We start from the raw sequence: 18,063 nt of genomic DNA on the forward strand, positions 1-18,063 counted from the left end.
CAGTGGAAGCAGAAACGGGAATGTACATTACAATCTTTCAACAGTGTCATTGTTGACACAGCTCAAAATTAAGGGACAAATGCTGCCAGTCACACAAGTTGCAGGAGCAGTCAGCAATTACTAGCCCATTAGCAGGCCTGAGCTAGGTCAGTAACCCTTGAGTTTCATCATTCACCTCTCCTGCTACACCACACCACAGTGTACCTCTTGTCCGACACCTCTGTATACCGAGATCAATCAGACCATCATTTCTAATCCACACAGGTCAACCAACTATATTCTAAGTGCTTCATTCTTCACTGCCCAACATGAGCTACTTCTCTTTCCATTAAAGTTTTTTCAGGATGGACTAAACGAATGATGATGGTAGTTCCCAAGACAAGAAGCCCATTATTTTATCCAGTGATCCATTTTCCCTGCATGGGGCTCCAACGCTATGAGGCAATTTCTACTGCCAGTCCCACCACAAGCTACTATGAAGCCAGCAGAGCTTGAAGCAGGAAAAGGCAAGCGGATGGTGCTTTGCTGGGGTAAGCTCTCTGGCAATTGCAAGGAGCTGCAATTCCTGTTTCCAGCTGATTTTGTAGTAGCAGGCTGAACGATAGGCCCAAAGGACGAATTTGGACATTCCTGGTCCTGGAGCAGTGAGCTCAAGGAAGGGAAAGACCCGTACGTCACTATCCCTACTCTGAGGATGTTTGTCACTCCATGCTCCAGGACTTTCCATGCAGCCTTCCTTACCAGCAAAACACTCAACTACTTTTTAATCAATCAAATAACTAATTAAAGAAATCCACTTGGTAGATGTTTATGTTCCAATTTGAAATCTAAGACCAAGGATGAATAAACACAAAATACATGATGCATTTCCAGCCCAGGCGATTGCATACTTCATCATCATCAAATATACTTATCTACCATAGAGTACAGAGTTAAAACGCACTTTGCTAATTTAAGCTTTTTCTTTTGCATGTTCTATTTACCTAAGTAATTTCAAACCATATACCTACCTCAAAAACAACAAATGCATAAACCAGTTAATTTTTAGCTAAGCCTAACCATAACAGTGAATCCATTAAGTGCAATGTGTAGGGTATGCACATGTAACATAGTTCAGCCAATAAACATTGTTTTAAAATTATAAGCATTTTCTTTATAGCACTATGATGCTTTTGAAGAAGTAAAAACATTGTCAATTTTTAGCTTTTGGAAATTGAAAATAGAAATCCGTATCCTGTTCTTCAATATTTTGTCATTTTTTATTGCAGCTTCTTCAAATTGATTTTTAACAAAGTCCAGATAGCTGGTTTGGAAAAATAATGGTGAAAAACAACTGGAAACATGCAAGGGGCAATTCAGAAAAAATAACTGTAAGAGGTAATGTTAAGAGGTTCTTGATACCATGGACAAAACAAAAATTTCTGTCTGCATTTTCTCCCTCCTTGAGACCCCTAAAATCAAACCACTCCCAAATCCCACTGAGGCTGAAGAGTTCCTTTCCAAAAACTTCAAAGAACAGTTCTGAAGAGTCCAAAGCCTACCAAATGAATATTGAGTTTATTGGGGGGTGGATAACCTGGTTAAGATTGTGTCAATAAACTTGAGTTTAGAGAGCATCTCTAAAATATGCAAACGCTTTTTCTCACCTGGCTTTGGTCCATGTGTCACCCAACGACATCCATAACTGTCCTTCCTCACTGGTGACAGTGTATCGCAGGAAGTCTACAGTATCTTTTGTTAAGAGGGGGCTGAGTACTGTACCAGCAAGCTCTGGACCTCCTGTTGTCTGTACCACCTAAATCCAAGTATTAAAATAATACAAAGAACATTCACATTGTTAGTAAGGAAGTTACTGTGAATATAAGTTATCTACAGTGCTGCTAGGAAACATTTATTACTCACAAACCGCCCCCCCAAAACTCTGAGAGGCTAACAATGTGTCTTAATGTCCTACAGATTAACTAAACCATTTATTGCAGAAGAACTGCTTTTCTGGTCACCAACCATTTTATATGTTTACCCACTTTTGGCAATATTATTTTTGCTCTACTGATCAAAACCACACATACTTCCATTAAATAGACATATGGCTATGCTTTCAACTCTCCTCCTGCATTATGTACATTTTCTCAATTTTTTATTGCTAATTAAAAATTGTAATGGCAAAGTGTAACACACAAAGTTAAAGATGATTTAAATAAATATATTTAATAGATGGGAATATACGCAGAAAAGGATATAAATTATTTTCTAAAGAGAACCTCATCCTGAGATACACACATTTCTCCTTAGCAATTGTCCAGGGACACAGTATTTCAATTTTGTTAGTCTTGAAAAGGTTACAGAGCATATAAATACAAGATTTCTGAAGGAAAACACTGAGAAAATTATAAAACCTTACCATATGTAGTGGGGTAAAGAGAAAATGAACCAGTTCAGCTGCACTAGGATTCTGGATATGGAACTTTAATTTGGCCTGAAGGAATGGGAAAATGATACATTTTAAGAAACGGTTAACTTTTATGACAATAAATACTTCACATAAGAATGGCCGTCCCTGGTCAGGCCACAGGTCCGCCTAAGCCCAGTGTTTTGTCTGCAACATCCGCTAAGTGCAAGCGCTCATTCATCCAATTGCTTTTGAACCCATGTATATCTTTAGCACCTATTGTGCAAAATAAGAAGTTCCACAACTGAATTATACGCTTTGTAAAGAAGCATCTCCTTTGGAAATTTGCCGCCTCTTAGTTTCATTAGTATTCTGTAGTTCTTTTCCAAATGAGAACTGAGTAATCCTTTTCTACTCGCTTTTTCCAGTGATGCTTATGACCATTTACAGATTTATTACATTCTTCCTCTGTTTGGTCTTTTCCAAGCTGAAGTAATTCCTTCGAGCATTCTTGTCCTCCCTGTACCTTCTCAATTTTGCTACACTGGGAACAAAATAAGGCCAGGGAACATAATGGCATATTGATGCCCTTTATTTGTTAATTTTCTTTTTTTTTTCCTCATGGTTCTTAACATTTGCTTGGTTGATCACCATTGAACACAGATGATGTTCTCACAGGAATCCATATTACATCAACATTTTGTTCTGATTTGTTTTATATATGAGACTTTTCCCCACCTGTCCATGCTCTATCATATCTATCAATATTGAATTTCATCTGTCACTTTATCTGCTATCATGAGATATTTCTACATTTGTAGACTCTACACTCCCTATTTGCCAGAACACCTGTAAATATGTTGGACAGCAAAAGCCTCTGCAGAGGGATGTGTGGGACTTCACTGCTGAATTTACTGCACTTTGAGAACTGGCATTTTAGTCCTATAATTTGTTTTCTATTTCATCAAACAAAAATCTAAAAAGCTACATTCAACCTCACAGTAGCTCAATTTCTTTAAGAACTTCAGGGTGTGCAACCTTGCTGGATGTGTTTTGGAAATCCAAAGAAACAAAATCAAAGAACTGATGGATTTGTAGACATTATTTTGTTTTGCAAGATGTATGTTTGCTTCTTTCTCGATTTAATATACCTGCCTACAAACTGCATCCCATGTGCGGGTACCTCGGGGGTACCTGGTTGTCGTAGTCCCTCAGATCCTGGGAATGACTTTAAAGATTATCAGCATTACCTTAACCACTTCTCTTCCTCTGGAAGAAAGGCAGTTTGAGAGAGATTACACACCATACTGTGTGGTCTGCTGACTTAGTTTTTGGAATAGATGGATGAACAGTGGCCATTCAAACAGGGCTTCCATTCATCTGCCTGTAACTTGCCATTTTGATTTGCTGTTATTTAACCCATTACCGGTTCTTCAATTTGAAACAGATAATCTCTTGTGCCCCCCATAAAAATGGTCTTCATGAACATATTGTCCACTATCAAGCTTTTCCAAGTAAATATATGCATAAAAAAAGATCATACACTTTCTCTGATACAGCTTCTTGGAGGATTTATTTTATTTACTGATCACCTCTTGGCCCTGCAGGCTCCAGAAGTAAGAAGCATGCCAAAATGTGTTTTAAAAAGTTATAATAGTTTTTATTGCATCTTGCCATCTGTTCCTCAAACTGCTTTTGGCTAGCCTCATTCTACTTTTACATCTAGCCTTCCAGAGTGTACCTCCAAGTGAAGAAAGGCGGAGGATATGTTTTTACTTCTAATAACTTCCTATACATTGTTCTTCAGTCATAACAACTTTCTTTTGGTCTTTCTAAAGTTTTTTTTGACAGATGGTAGGCATTTCCTAGGAGCTTCCAGCATGGTGTTTTAAAACAGTTTCTATTCTACTGGCAAAGACTTTATTCTTCTAGCTACTCCTTTTATTTTTAAACTACATTTTTCGTTTTATACACTTCTCCATGTCTGACATAAAGCACCAAGAATTGAAATTTCAGGCTTTTGTGGCTCCTGCAACGATGCTGAAGTAAAGCACTGTTACAGCACAGCTCTTCAAGAGCAACATTAGAAACCAGGTCCTAGATGCTGCTGAGCACCAAAACTAGAACTGCTTCTTCTCCTGCACAGAAGATAAAGATTCAAAGATGCACACATTGTTCTTGGGTGAAAAACTAATTTAAATGCAGAATGCGGTAAGAAGTAAGAATGGAAAAAAATGAACATTACAAACACTATTACTGAGAAGTATCAGCATGTTCTACGACATCCATCCCCCCAAAACCAGCAATCCTTTAAGGTCAGAATCACAGCATTCAATATAGGGTTTTAAAAAAATACATATTCTTAACATTTCTAAATATCTCCTACAGCCCTGCAATCAGAATTCATTCCCCAAGAGGAAGAAAAAGTTGACTGGACTCAGTGAATGCAAGAACAATTTTCCCCGTTGGCATAGCTTCGCCAGCAATTGGAAGGGACAGTCAGTATCTGAAAGTAAATACTTTGAAGGTGTCCCACTTGCTGCCTTCCTTTAATAGCACTTACAGAAGAGGAGATGCCAGGAGAAGGCTCTTGAATTAGCATTGCCTCTTGCTGAGAACCTATAAAGCGACAGCAATTTGTCGGCTGGAGCGTTCTGAGGACAAAAAGGTCCTCTGTAATGATGGCAACAACCACAGAGAGTCTGATGGGCATAGCTGAATAAAACCAAATTAAGGCCACAGCTGGTGATGCTGGCAAGCATGCAACAGAACTGTGATCCCAACAGACGTTCCTAGAAATTCTTTTACAATTTAAACTCAAATTCCCCAAGTAACAGGCTTTAAAGAACCAGGAAAAGAAGAAACACAACAATGCTGAAAAAGAAATATGCTCATCTAGTCACTGTGTAGCCCTTGAGGAGCAGCATCCCAAAGCTGGCTCAGAGGCCAACCTAGGCCAGAGGTGGCCAGCTCTGCTCTTGTCTCAGTTCAACCTTGGATGGAAAAGGAAAATGTGAACACCCAAGATCAGTCAAGTATCAGCTGAGCTATCTTCCTGCGTGTCAGCCAAGGACCAAACAAGATTACATTTCCAGCTGTATCAGCATTCTTGAAGAGGATACTTGTGGGTTTGCTCCTTCTGAAAGAGCAGTGGAGACCAAGACAACGCAGACCCAGGCTCACAATTCCCTGGATGGCATGATCACTTCTGCACAGCTGGCAGCAGTAGGGCATTTAAGACCCACAACGTTTCTCTACATGAACAAGGCACCAGGAAAGTTAGACAGAAGACAGAAGACTTGATTAATACATTCCCAAAGACAAGATAACCTTCTGCAGCTCCCTCAGGGGAGTCAACAATAAAGCATCCACACCCTCTGGAATAGCAGGAACATCCAAGAAAACTCAACTTAAAAATAACTACAAAGCAAATCCGTCATGTAACTGATTCTTCCTTCTCCTCTTCTTCTTTCCCCAGAATTTTAGTTCTTCATTTCATACTAGTGAAATAAGACATGGGAAAACCAATGCAGCAAAACTGACACCCAAATTAATTTGTAGCAACGGGGAAAACAAAGACCATGTTATACTTAACATCAGCTATCCCAGGAAAACACTGTTACTGCATGCCTCACACCACCATGCGCACTAGTCATCACTTACCAGAAGATTGAAGCCATGCTTGAATTTTTGGAAGCAGTCAACAAATTCATCTGGAGGTGGTGGTTTTGCACGGAGAGTAAGAACTCCCTCTGGTGAACAAAATGAGATTTTTATATATCCATTTATATGGTACATAATTTCTATAAATATTACAGGTATAGTAAACATATAAATACATAATAAATTTACCAACTTACAGAATTTTGTAAATATAGAACCACAACAGTGAGCACATTCTGCAGTCATATCTCTAATTACTCACTCCTCACTGACTTCAAGCAAATAATTTTCATAGGTTTCCCTCTAAGACTATACTGCATAGGATCTTTTGTGCTCGAAGTGAAAGAAAATTACTACATTCATGAAAAAAACAATACAAAAAGACACATTTGCTAGCTGCTTCAATGATCCTTAGAGAAACAGAATTGTGTGCAGTAAGAACTCCTACCTCCAGGCCCTTTCTTTTTACTTTTCTTAGTTTTCTTCCTCTTCGAAAGTTCAGCAAATGCTTCAGCAGCTTTTTGAAGTTTGGTAACAAAATGTTCAATGTCATCCAAAATATGGTTCAGAATTTGCTATAGGAGAAAAGAAAAGTAACAGTTTCTCTACAGAACTTATAGCAGAAATACTCCAGAAGTCAAAATGACTACACTCTCAGACACCAACAGCTTCCTCGGAACAAAGTCCATGCTAGAACACTGCTTATTTAGATTCATTATATTCTTAGCTTTACAAACCTGTAAAGTATTTTAAATCTTAGATTTTTAAAAACTTAGGGCCACTGGAAGTTTTTTAAAATATAAGCATCAAGATTATTAAATTCAGATTGGAATTACACAGTTCATTCACACATTACATTTTCTCTTACAACACATGAATAAATTCTAATTATTTGTGTAGGACAGCATTTTCCTAAACAGTGTAACTTCATAATCTCCTTTAGTACAAAGTATTAAGCTGTTTGTTGAATGTCAGAATGCAGTTTTATAGAAGAAGTACTCTTCGAAGAATTGTTTTCAAAGAGCAAGTGGAGAAGAATGAAGGAGGCCCTGGGGAAAACATGTATACACCAATTCAGCAGGCTCCAACATGTTTTCTTCAAGACCCTCGGATGTTGCTGAGGGCAACATCAGAGTAGAAAAGTAGAAAGTTAGAACTGACGAATGGGGCAATATTTGATATCACATACATCATAAGACCTGCCCAATGTTGTTGCTTATAGGCAATGTCAGAAATGACCACATGTTCATATTCCAGATACTGCACATATCTTAAGTCCCACTAAATTAATGGAATTTAAGTTTATCCTTACATAGTTTGCTGAATTTGGCCTACCACATAAAATTAGTGTTTATATTTCTAGCTCTTCACAGCAGAAAACTTTGCATCAACATTCAGTACTTTATTTTTTCTTTTTCTTTTTTTTAAAGAAAAAAAATAAGAAAAAGAACTATTGCCTACTCATTTTTAGGTCTACCACACAAACATAGGCTGCCTGGAAAGCCTTCCTCCAGAACTGAATTTCTCATGTGGAAAAAGCCTTCCCACGAAGTAGAGCTGCAAAATTTCACAGACATTAAGCAATATCACTTGTAGTTTCTCACTTACAACATCTCTGTCAATCCTGGCTGCTATCATCTCTGCTGTTTCTTCATGATCATGGTATTGTCTATGTTTTTCAACTGCAGAAAAGGGAAGAAGAGAATAAGACATCCATATACGCAAAATTAGTAACCAACACTTCCTATACAGCTTATGCTTGAAATCATACTGCTGTAAGAAAAACATGGGCAATGTTTGTACCATTCACTTTGCAAGAACCCCACACAACCTGAAAATCTTGCACCCTAATGCCTGATCCTGCCAAGTCTTACCAAAAAAAAAAAGCTTAGGTGTACGCTTTCAGTCAGCTTAGCTGCATAAATGAAGTTAACCACAGAAGTGTGGTACCAGGGTCTAATTAAAAAAATTAAAGCAGAAAGTGGTCGATTATAAATACAACGTAATGAGAAATCATCCCATTTTGCAAAATATGCTGCAAGCTACTCCAGCAGAAGTGAGCAAGAAGGAAGAGTGTAGCCATGACTTCAAAGACAATTTTGATGTAAAAGATAATAAGCAAAAAGGGATGTAGGAATTTGGGCAGAGTGACCAAGTCTGGCAACACAGAAATGGGAGATAAAACAGGTATTTCAAATAACAACGGTCAGGGTCAGTGACTTTTATTTGAAAACAAAAAGGGTTAACATTTTGATAAATTAGAAGCTTTACATTTTTAAGTCGCACTAAATACTGTATTGCTTTTGTTAACAGGTGGTATTTTAGTAAACACATTTTAGAAAAGATCCACGTGAATGGAATAAAAGGAACTGCAGGAACTCAGACCCACAAGTGGTCTGGCAAGACAGACCACTTGACAAACTAATGAAACTTTTCTGAAGTGAGGAGAAGTCAAACAGAAGAACAAACTAGCCTTTACTCAAGATAGATGTAATACTGTAGATTAGTAGACAAAAACATTAACGTTAGAGATTACTCTGAATATTTTTAGTTGTTTTCTTTGCATAGTTGTGTACTTTGTTGAGTGATATAGTTTAATAAACCAAAAATGATAAAGACTCCATGGTTAATGACTTCTAATTCTAAAATTTTAGTATCTATTATTAAAAAAAAAAACAAACCCAAACCAAAAAAAGGCCTCACCTTAACCAAGATTATTCCTTTAATACAGCCTGTTTTAAAGAAGGAGCTTTACTGTTTCTAAGGAATATTTTTTTCAAGAAAATCTGATCAAAATAGAATGTTTCCATTAGAGATTTAAAAAAACAAACAAACAAAAAAATCCAAACCCATCAGAAATGCTACAGCATTCCTTAGTTCAGGCTTTTAAAAAAAAAAAACAAAACAACAAAAAACTGGTTTAGCCATACAGGCCAATATAACGATAAATACAAAATAAATAAATAATGCTGATCTCCAGTCACCTTTTCATCCGTGATTATATTTTTTAATTGTCTGAAATATCTGACCTGTGCTCTCCCTGTTACTAAAGAGAGCATCATTAAATTACTAGATTTAGGACAGTAATTGTCATAAATTACTGTCACTATTGTGAATGTTATTATGTTCACAAAAAAGCCCAGGTTAAAATCAGTAGCCCACACCCCCATCCAGATAAACACAAGTAAACGAAGCTCTGAAGAGAAATTCAGGAAAAAACAGTTAAGTACAAGTAAATGACAAGTCAGATTACGACAGTCAGGTCTTATTCCCCAGATCAGGCAATGGTGGCTTGGGGCATTTCAAGCTAGACTGGGAGAATAATCCTGTCTGCTCTCAGCGAGGACAGAGGGGTGACTTCGTACAACCATTTCCGTATCTGGATTCAATTACTGTAATCTTTATGAAAGTGGTCTTTCCAAATTATTTTTGTTATTACCGAGGATCACAAAAACCTACTGCCTAGAACAACTGGTTGTCACTGCACTTGCTGCAGCAGCGGCCTCCCAGAAATACTCACACTCCCCCTGCTCTGCAGCCCATGCGGACCATGCCGCCACGCGGCTTCTCACGTCCACTTGGGTGATGGTCCCTGGCGGCACAGGGGCAGGCGCCTGCGGCGGCGGAGGGATGACGCTGTCAGCTTTGGATATCATCCTAGAGGAAGAGAAGAAAGCCCAGAAGTGACACTTGAAGGAAAAACGTTCTATTTTCTAGTGCTTAAGCAGAGAAGACAAGGAGGCTTTACAAGGACCTCTTCTACTGTTGAACATGCTATGGACTTGCCAAGTAAGCAGTACTCAAGACCATGATGTGTAAATATGTTAAACATAGTAGGAAACCCACTCCATGATGTGGTTAGCAAACCTTTGTCACCTGGCCACATGGGAAATCCCCAAGCAGTGCCACAGAACATGATGTCTAGAGGCCTGCCAGTTTACGCAGGTAAATTCAGTGCCTTGGGTTTAGTAGGTGGCATTTTTACCGCCACATGCAGTTCAATGGCTGGACTTCCATTTTGTGTGAAAGTCTTCATTAGAAGTTACTTTTCAGTCACCATAATTGAGTATCTATTCCCCAAATTTGACAGGTTGCCAACAACCTGTTTCTTAAAAATCCTACCAACAAAACCAATTAAATTTACAGACTGATTTTCCTTTTTATATCAGTGACCTGTTCAAACTATCTTGATATAAATGTATCAGTGCTCCCACCTGCAATTTTCCAGTTCTTAATCTAGTTTTAAATACCATAAGGAAAGAGGTCTTTGAAGTCATTCTGCAACTTGATACCAACAGACAAAAAATCCCAACAACTCCTGTCATGCACACATCCCATCGCTTCCCCACTCCGCTGTTTAAAAGCCAGATCTTCACCTTGAATTCATCTGTTTATAATCCCATCTCATTCGTGGCATTCAACAGCAACACAAAATGTCAAGTGTTATTTGGTCTTTGAACACCGAAGAAAAAAATGTTTCCTTCACCTTTCCTTCCTCCAGTCTCCTGGGCACTGTTCTCCACATGTCCCACACTTCTACTTGTCAATAACCTTGCAGCAACTCGATAACGCAATGTCAGGCAGAAGGGTCTCTCCCCATGACCCGATGCCAGCATGTACATGATACGACAGCGAGTAACCGGCGCTAAGCTGTCACGCACTCATGACCTCTCGGCCTCATAGCCCTCAGAGACTGATATCTTGGGTTATTTTTCCCACCAGATGTACTGACCTCCATTCTTTTCCCAATTAAATCTTGTTAGTTTCCCAGCCCATCCAATGTGTTTGAGTCCTTCTGGATCGCCTCTTTATGCTTACACCTGTTTGTTACAGTCCCACAAACAGTAAAGTCTACTTATTTAATTTTAAACCCACAGATAAAGTTAGACACAGTTCAGTTTTTGTTTTGTTTTTACAGGAGTGTCCATTACTCTAGGAAAACTTGATGAGTTGTGCATCAGAATTTAACAGGTAGCTAAGACTGTTATAAACTCATTCATATAATGGTGACCTTTTTACGTAGTGATTTTTGCCCAGCAGAGACTTCTCTATCTGGACCACAAAACTAAGTGTTATTGAGAGATACTATCAGGACGCAGTTACATACTAACTTTTCAACAAACTACCACCATTACCATCCAGTGTCTAATATATTTGTGCCCTTGTTTCTATGCCTCTGTTGGCTACCTCTCATTTCTGTATTAATCTTCTCTGAACCCAACAGACTCTTTTCCCCCACATCTTCCAACTGGCAGAGAAGCTTTCACTACCAGGGAAACAAGGAGTCTTCAGCATCGCTAAACAGGCAGGCAGGAAGATTATTCAATCTTCAGTTGCTGTTTTATTTAACATCTTTAGATCCCAAAACCTTTTATCATAATCTTATTTACTTGGAGTTATGGGGCATTTATGTTTTCAGTTTAAATTCTGAACTACTTGACCCATATGCAAAACTGAGACATGCAATGCTATTCTCTGGCAAGTGGTATTGATGTCAGCTGTTCCCGTCACTAAGGTGGAATCGGGAAAGGTAAGAGTGACACCATAAATTGAGAGAGCCTGAGAAAATTATTAAAGCAACGCCTCTACATGTGGTTTTGGAAGTGTATTATCAACTAGCAATAAAGAGTAAAAAACAGCAGGCAGGCTTGGAGAGCTTCTGAATGCTGTAACGCTATTTGGTAAATCTATATACTGCCAAGAAGTTAGGTTTTTACCTCAGTGTTTCAAGCCTCTTCTTTTGTTTCCCACTCTTGCTGTCGCTGATTGCACTTTCAATATCTTCATGAATAAAGCTAGCCTAAAGAGACAGAAGCAGAAACCATCAGTTATCAGCTGTATCTCCTCATGAACTTTTTTTTAGGGCATCTTCAGATTCCAGAATCCCTTATCAAATCCCATTTATTTAAAAGTTCTGGGATAAAATATTTTACACATAAACAGAACAAAGAAACACACAACGCTGTTGTCTGGGAGTCAGTATTTTTGTCACTGTTCCAATCTCAAGCATTATCATCAGATGAGTATGTCATCTAGATACCAAATTTGTCTGAACAGCTGTAATTATCTCAAGTCAATCGTTATTGAATAAGCTATTTTTTCCCCTCCACGTTCGTCATTTTTGTTTTTCTCAAGCATGTTAGGGGAAAGACATACTATAAAAAAAAATCTACTATAGATAGTAGCAGCAAAACTACTATAGATAGTAGCAGCATAAAGGATTAGGAAAGTAACTTGTAGCAATACAGTTTCCTTTAAGAAATAACGATAGCCTCCAATTTCTCTTTGATTTAATAAAAGGTGATTTTTTCAGCACATTTCCTAATCTGTAGGTTCCTGCCCCTTCATAACTGCAGTCTGCCTCCACCAGTGGCCCACAAGTGAAATTTTGATGCATGTCTAAGGCATTATTCTAATAGATCTTGCATTAAATAGGTCATGCTTCTCATAGGATTTAGAATGCTCTGTTACATGTCTTCAGCTGACAAATTAACTTCCTACACAGGTTGTCAAAGCCCAAATCTGTCAGTGTCTGGCTCCCTTTACAAGGTCCACACCTTTGTTAGTACCCTCATAACAGAGAAGTATGGAACTTTTTGGGAGGAATATGTAACTTCTGCTGAAACCAGAAGACTTTGTTGAATTTAGGATCCAAGGGGATTAAAGGACTTCTCAGCTGTAATGAATTGCACTACAGAATATGTACAAGAGATACATTAAGGTTAAAGAATTAATAGAAAAAACTTAGGGGGATTTGAGGAACTTAAACCCAGAAGAATTCCATTAATCATACTCTTGATATTTATTATTTAACAACTGTTTAGAAAATATTGAATGCTTCAAATATTATTGATTTTTGACTAATTTTTTATTGCAGAGGCTCCTGAGGTTCATGGTAACTTCTAATCAAAAGCAGGAAAAAGCCAAGGGAGAAAGACCTAACCTTTCAAACCCAGCCAACTCTCGTGGGTAAGGAACAAAAGCTAGGGTATGGTCACAGACTCAAACAATACCTCAGAAGAAAAGGGGAATCCTGGACTTCCAAGTCATCCTTAGGTGCTGTGCATTTTTATTTGTACACAGAGGAACAACAAAAGATGAAAGTCTGAAGAAAAAAGACCACCTCTACACTTTGGGAAGTTGGGTCCAAGCTCAGACCTCCAGACTTCAACAAGGATCTCTGCATTATTTAACATAGTGCCACCTGAACTTCTCACAGGATCCCAATTTCCATTGAAACGGCAAGTTCTGTGCAACTAATCACACAGTTAGCCAGTCATCTTCACACCACTCTCACTATACCAATTTCAAAACGGTTGCACAGTATGATTAGCAATCTGTTGTTTTAAGACAATGATATGAACTACTACAAAGGAATTAAAAAATCCCCATGAAATTATCAATTGGAATTTAAAGAAATACCAATTATATAGAGTAACTAACAGAAATTAAAATTTATAACCCTGGAAATACAGAAGTATTGCAGAATACATTAAAAATTTATTTATGCTTGAAGGAAATATTTTAATCAGAGATGAACAATCTCTTTCCTTGTTTTGCCCCTCCTGCAAGTAATTTCCTTTTCATTATCTCTCCAGCAGAGCAGAGATGCAGAGAGGTGGGAATGTAGAGAAGGTTTAATTGTTCAGTGACAAAAAAAGCAGAAAAAGGGGAAAGACTAAGTACGACTCAGGGCTCGGATTAGTTCTTTGCAGATTATAAGATAAATTTGAAATAACTATTTTACACCACTTTCTTCAGAAGTGTGAATGTAAACCATATACATATTCCAGAGCTTTACTCATTTGCAAACGTAAATGAACAGCTACAGAGCCCAAGAATCAAAATTTACAGTAACGACATATTTGCACATCCACTAAAGATTCAGTTGACATACAGGACTACTCTCTTGCAAGACATGCTACACTATATTTACTAACATTCTATAAGTAGTGTTGATACCATAAATGCATTAAACTTAAAGCATATTTATAAGACTAAAAGAATAGAATTATTTTCTATGAATCAGCCCATTTGATTTTATCCACTGAACATGCCAGTTCATAAAATTTCCCCTATTCAAATAAATCATAGCAGATGCCCATTACTACCTTACCTTAATCTCATCACATTGGAAAAGATGCAAATCGGGCTTGTTTTGGGTTGGTTCTTTACATACTAATGCAAGAATTGAATTGTAATTGCATGCATTCATCACAGCTTGGCAATGCTGAATTGTGCTTAAAGGAAAATTCTCCAGTTCATTCTGCCGGAAAAGGGAAAAAAAAAATCAAACACAAAACACCACCTTACTATACAGTGTCCTGATCTCAGAAAAGCTGCACGAGTTAAAAAGGGAAAGTGATAATAAGCTAATTAAAATACCAAATCTCACATACATCATTTTTCTGCCTGTTCTCTTTTTCTTTCTCTCTCTGAAAATGAGACTGCCACTCACAGATCTTACCTTTGATTCCAAGTCCACCAAACTGACAGCTTTGTCATCCACTTGAAGAATCATATCTTGAGTCCACACTTTGCCTTTGGCATCCAGCAATTTCAGCTTCCTTATTCCATCATCTACTGTAATCATTGCCTCTTTTCGGTCCAGAACGAAGGTGGTCAAGTGCTAGTGAATGGGACGTACATTTAAAAAAAAAAAAAAAAAAAAAATTAATTTTCCCTATTGCTAGGCAGTGTCAGTATTCAAATTGCCAAGAAATAGCATACAAATTATTCATGAATAAAAGTGCCTTTGTATATGACAGATCCCACCAATAAGCCATACGAGAGGTTGTTTAGTCCATAATGTCATTTTAAGTCAACTGATTTTTGTAACTCACTGTTTGTCATCCTCTGTCATTTCCTCACTAAAGTTAGTGGTTAGACTTCAAGGTGTATTCTGACATCTTTCAGGTATCACAGCTAGAATTAAACCCTGAGTATTTAATTAGCTTTCTTGAGGAGTGAAAACCTGTCTCTCTTGGCAAGCTGAATCCAGGAAGCATCAGCAGAAGCTTCCCAGAAACACCCTGCCAACATACCTCCACCACCACCCTGACCTGGAGTGTCCTCATCTCTTCCAGAGCTGCCAGCTAGCACGCTGATGGCAACCATGATGGGCTTGCATCTGACTGGGCTACCTTATGGACAGGCTAGTCGCTTCTTTTATGCGGATCACAGGAGAAGTGTAGTATACTAACTACTTTTGCTCACCATCAACTTGGAATACTCTTCAGATTTGATTAATGGTCTGGAAATTAAACACTACCTCACAGACATCACCTCAACTAGTTTCCCTGTCATTATGGTTTTGACAATTTTTCCTTCAACATGCCAACCATGCAAGACAACCCATAAAATGATTTCATTTTATCCAGGCATAAATCCAGTTTCACATTCTTATTGAAGACCTGGTTACACTCATTCAAGCTGAACCAATTTTAATATATGCTTGCACATCTATCTTCTAGGTAACTTAAAAAAAGAAAAAAAGAAGAAGAATTAAGTGTGCTTTCTTCTGTTATAGGATAACAGCACTTAGTTATGACAGACAAGAGAGCAGATACAAGCTGCATATAATCAAAGTATTTAAAAGAAGCGAAACAAACTCTCTACTGACTGCTGACACAGGAATGCTTAGACTCCAAATACAAGTACTAATTTTTATGCCAGTACAGTACCAAAACTGTTATGAAGAAACCAAAGAAAAATACAGACAGACCATCAGAAGCAACACAAGTATTCATTTGCAAGCTGATCATAGGATAGAAGCTCTTGAAATTAAGACTCTTCTGCATATGATCTCACAATTTACAGCTAGTTTAAAACCCAGCAAAAAGGAGCTGAGAATCTATGGTATTTGCAAGACTTGGCTTAACCCATGATAGTGGTCTGATAGCAGTGGGAGAAAGTTTGTGCCAAAGAAAGACTACAGAATGAGGCATTGCATCCAAAAGTGCTTAACAGGCTACATATGGGCGCCCAGGCTTACTTTGCTGAATATTTTAAATAGATCTAGTCCTGGATAAAATATGACCGCAGCATACAGTAATTCTGCAAAGCAGCTTAAGATGGGAAGTAACATACTTTGCACTTCACACCGGGGAAGAATCTGGGCAGGCAGAATATGTTTGTTAAACTACTACATAGTAGACTAACTGGGGCTTTTAGGGCTTAATGCTCAGCTCTTTCTGAATATTCTGTCACCTCTGCTGATTATAACTGATCAAAGTATTCATTTTAAATATCATCCAGTGTGCCTCACCAACAGCACAGGGTTTTTCAGCTCTGCCTCATCCTTGCAACAAGGCAGGTTCAGAGACAGGGCAGCATAACACGTTGAATTGATACCCCATTGAGAAGTCCTGTCCATTTGCCAAACTACACACAACTTTGCTTACATTCTTCTACATCAAAATTTCAGCTCATTATGGCAAAGCTATAGAATTTGAGACATTTCAGTGTAATCTATTCTGACGTGACCTCGGGCTGGCAGGATATTTTGGAAGATGTATATGCCTTCAAGCATATGTATCCTCAAAAATCATGTAGGCAAAAATAACTGCATGTAACTGAAAGCTATAGCTGGTATATTGCTCCTCGTCTCACCTCTACGTGATACTGCGAAGTTTCGGATATGCTGCTGGCACTGTCTCGTGCATAATTCTTCCTTTGTTCTAGAGATGGGAGGAAAAGAAAGAATAATTATTCATTCAACTTCTTATCATGCTGTTTTGAATACTTCTCAGAGACACTTAAGACTAGTTGTATATGTGAAATCAGAAGATGAGCTGCTGATAATTTCTGTATTTTGACAGAAAAAAACTCCCCCCCCCCACATAGTCCAGCACAAGGATCATACTGACTTCCCCCCCACATAGTCCAGCACAAGGATCATACTTACGTCAACGATGTTAAGAGAGAGCTGGTGGGTGCAAAGAAAAGCCAGTTATCTCATCACAGTGAGTCAGGACACTGGAGGGGAGCTGTGTTCGGACTGAAAACGCTTCATTGGGAAGCCTGATTATTAAAATCACTGGCTTGCCACTTTGGTAGCAATACGTTAACCAGCGTCAGGCTTACTGAATTGTATGAATGCACTTGAAAGCATAAGTATTTTCTGATATACATGTTAAATCTGCAAAACAACAAAGCCACACAAACCAGACCTGACTCATCCTTCATTTCTTCCTAAAGTATTCAATTTGATGAATTACTAATGTAGAAATATGCATGGAAAGGGGTAAAAATAAAAAAACCCACACCAAATATCTCTAAACAGAAATATTTTTCAGCTGAACAAAGCACAATGCTGCAAAATCAGAAACTTCACTTTTTCTCCATACAATAGATTAATATCAAACCAGGAGAGGAGGGAAGGGAAAATGCAAGACGAAGACACGACACACACCCACACCACAAAATAATTAATTCAGATGAATACTGAAGAGAACTTTTCAACTTTAGTGGAAAAAATTTGAACGCAACATTTGGAGGATTTTTCTCTTTTTTCGCCATAACCTCTGAAGGGCACAATCTGGAACATCAGGAGCTTTGCCTAAGGAAGGAAGTCACTAGGAGACTTGGCCCAGAAAGGTCCAAGGAAACTCTGCAAGTAGGCAACTTCTCTCCATTTCATTAAATAACTTGATTTCTGATCTTCAAGTAAAATAGATAGTTTAATTTTGTTCAGAAGGAAAGTACCTGATGTACATACAAAATCTATCAATTTCATCATACTCTGAGTACTTGGCGGGGGGGGGGGGGAGTATAAATCTGCAAAACAACAAAGCCACACAAACCAGACCTGACTCATCCTTCATTTCTTCCTAAAGTATTCAATTTGATGAATTACTAATGTAGAAATATGCATGGAAAGGGGTAAAAATAAAAAAACCCACACCAAATATCTCTAAACAGAAATATTTTTCAGCTGAACAAAGCACAATGCTGCAAAATCAGAAACTTCACTTTTTCTCCATACAATAGATTAATATCAAACCAGGAGA

The 18,063-nt window shown here is 38.0% G+C and overlaps 1 protein-coding gene across 2 annotated transcripts in view; it reads right to left on the minus strand.

The window, feature by feature from the left end:
- EPS8 (epidermal growth factor receptor pathway substrate 8) overlaps positions 1–18,063 on the minus strand; it is a 144,472-nt gene that overhangs the window by 30,586 nt on the left and 95,823 nt on the right. For both annotated transcript variants that reach the window (XM_009278987.2, XM_009278986.2), the window contains exons 5-14: positions 16,664–16,731; positions 14,520–14,681; positions 14,169–14,318; positions 11,770–11,852; positions 9,573–9,709; positions 7,661–7,734; positions 6,501–6,627; positions 6,053–6,141; positions 2,402–2,476; positions 1,647–1,795 (exon numbers count right to left, since the gene is read on the minus strand). In XM_009278987.2, coding sequence (XP_009277262.1) covers positions 1,647–1,795; positions 2,402–2,476; positions 6,053–6,141; positions 6,501–6,627; positions 7,661–7,734; positions 9,573–9,709; positions 11,770–11,852; positions 14,169–14,318; positions 14,520–14,681; positions 16,664–16,731 — 1,114 coding nt within the window. The remainder of the gene's footprint in view (positions 1–1,646; positions 1,796–2,401; positions 2,477–6,052; positions 6,142–6,500; positions 6,628–7,660; positions 7,735–9,572; positions 9,710–11,769; positions 11,853–14,168; positions 14,319–14,519; positions 14,682–16,663; positions 16,732–18,063) is intronic.

This window comes from Aptenodytes forsteri, unplaced genomic scaffold, assembly GCF_000699145.1.
Source record: "Aptenodytes forsteri isolate BGI_AS27 unplaced genomic scaffold, ASM69914v1 Scaffold241, whole genome shotgun sequence".
NCBI lineage: Eukaryota > Metazoa > Chordata > Aves > Sphenisciformes > Spheniscidae > Aptenodytes > Aptenodytes forsteri.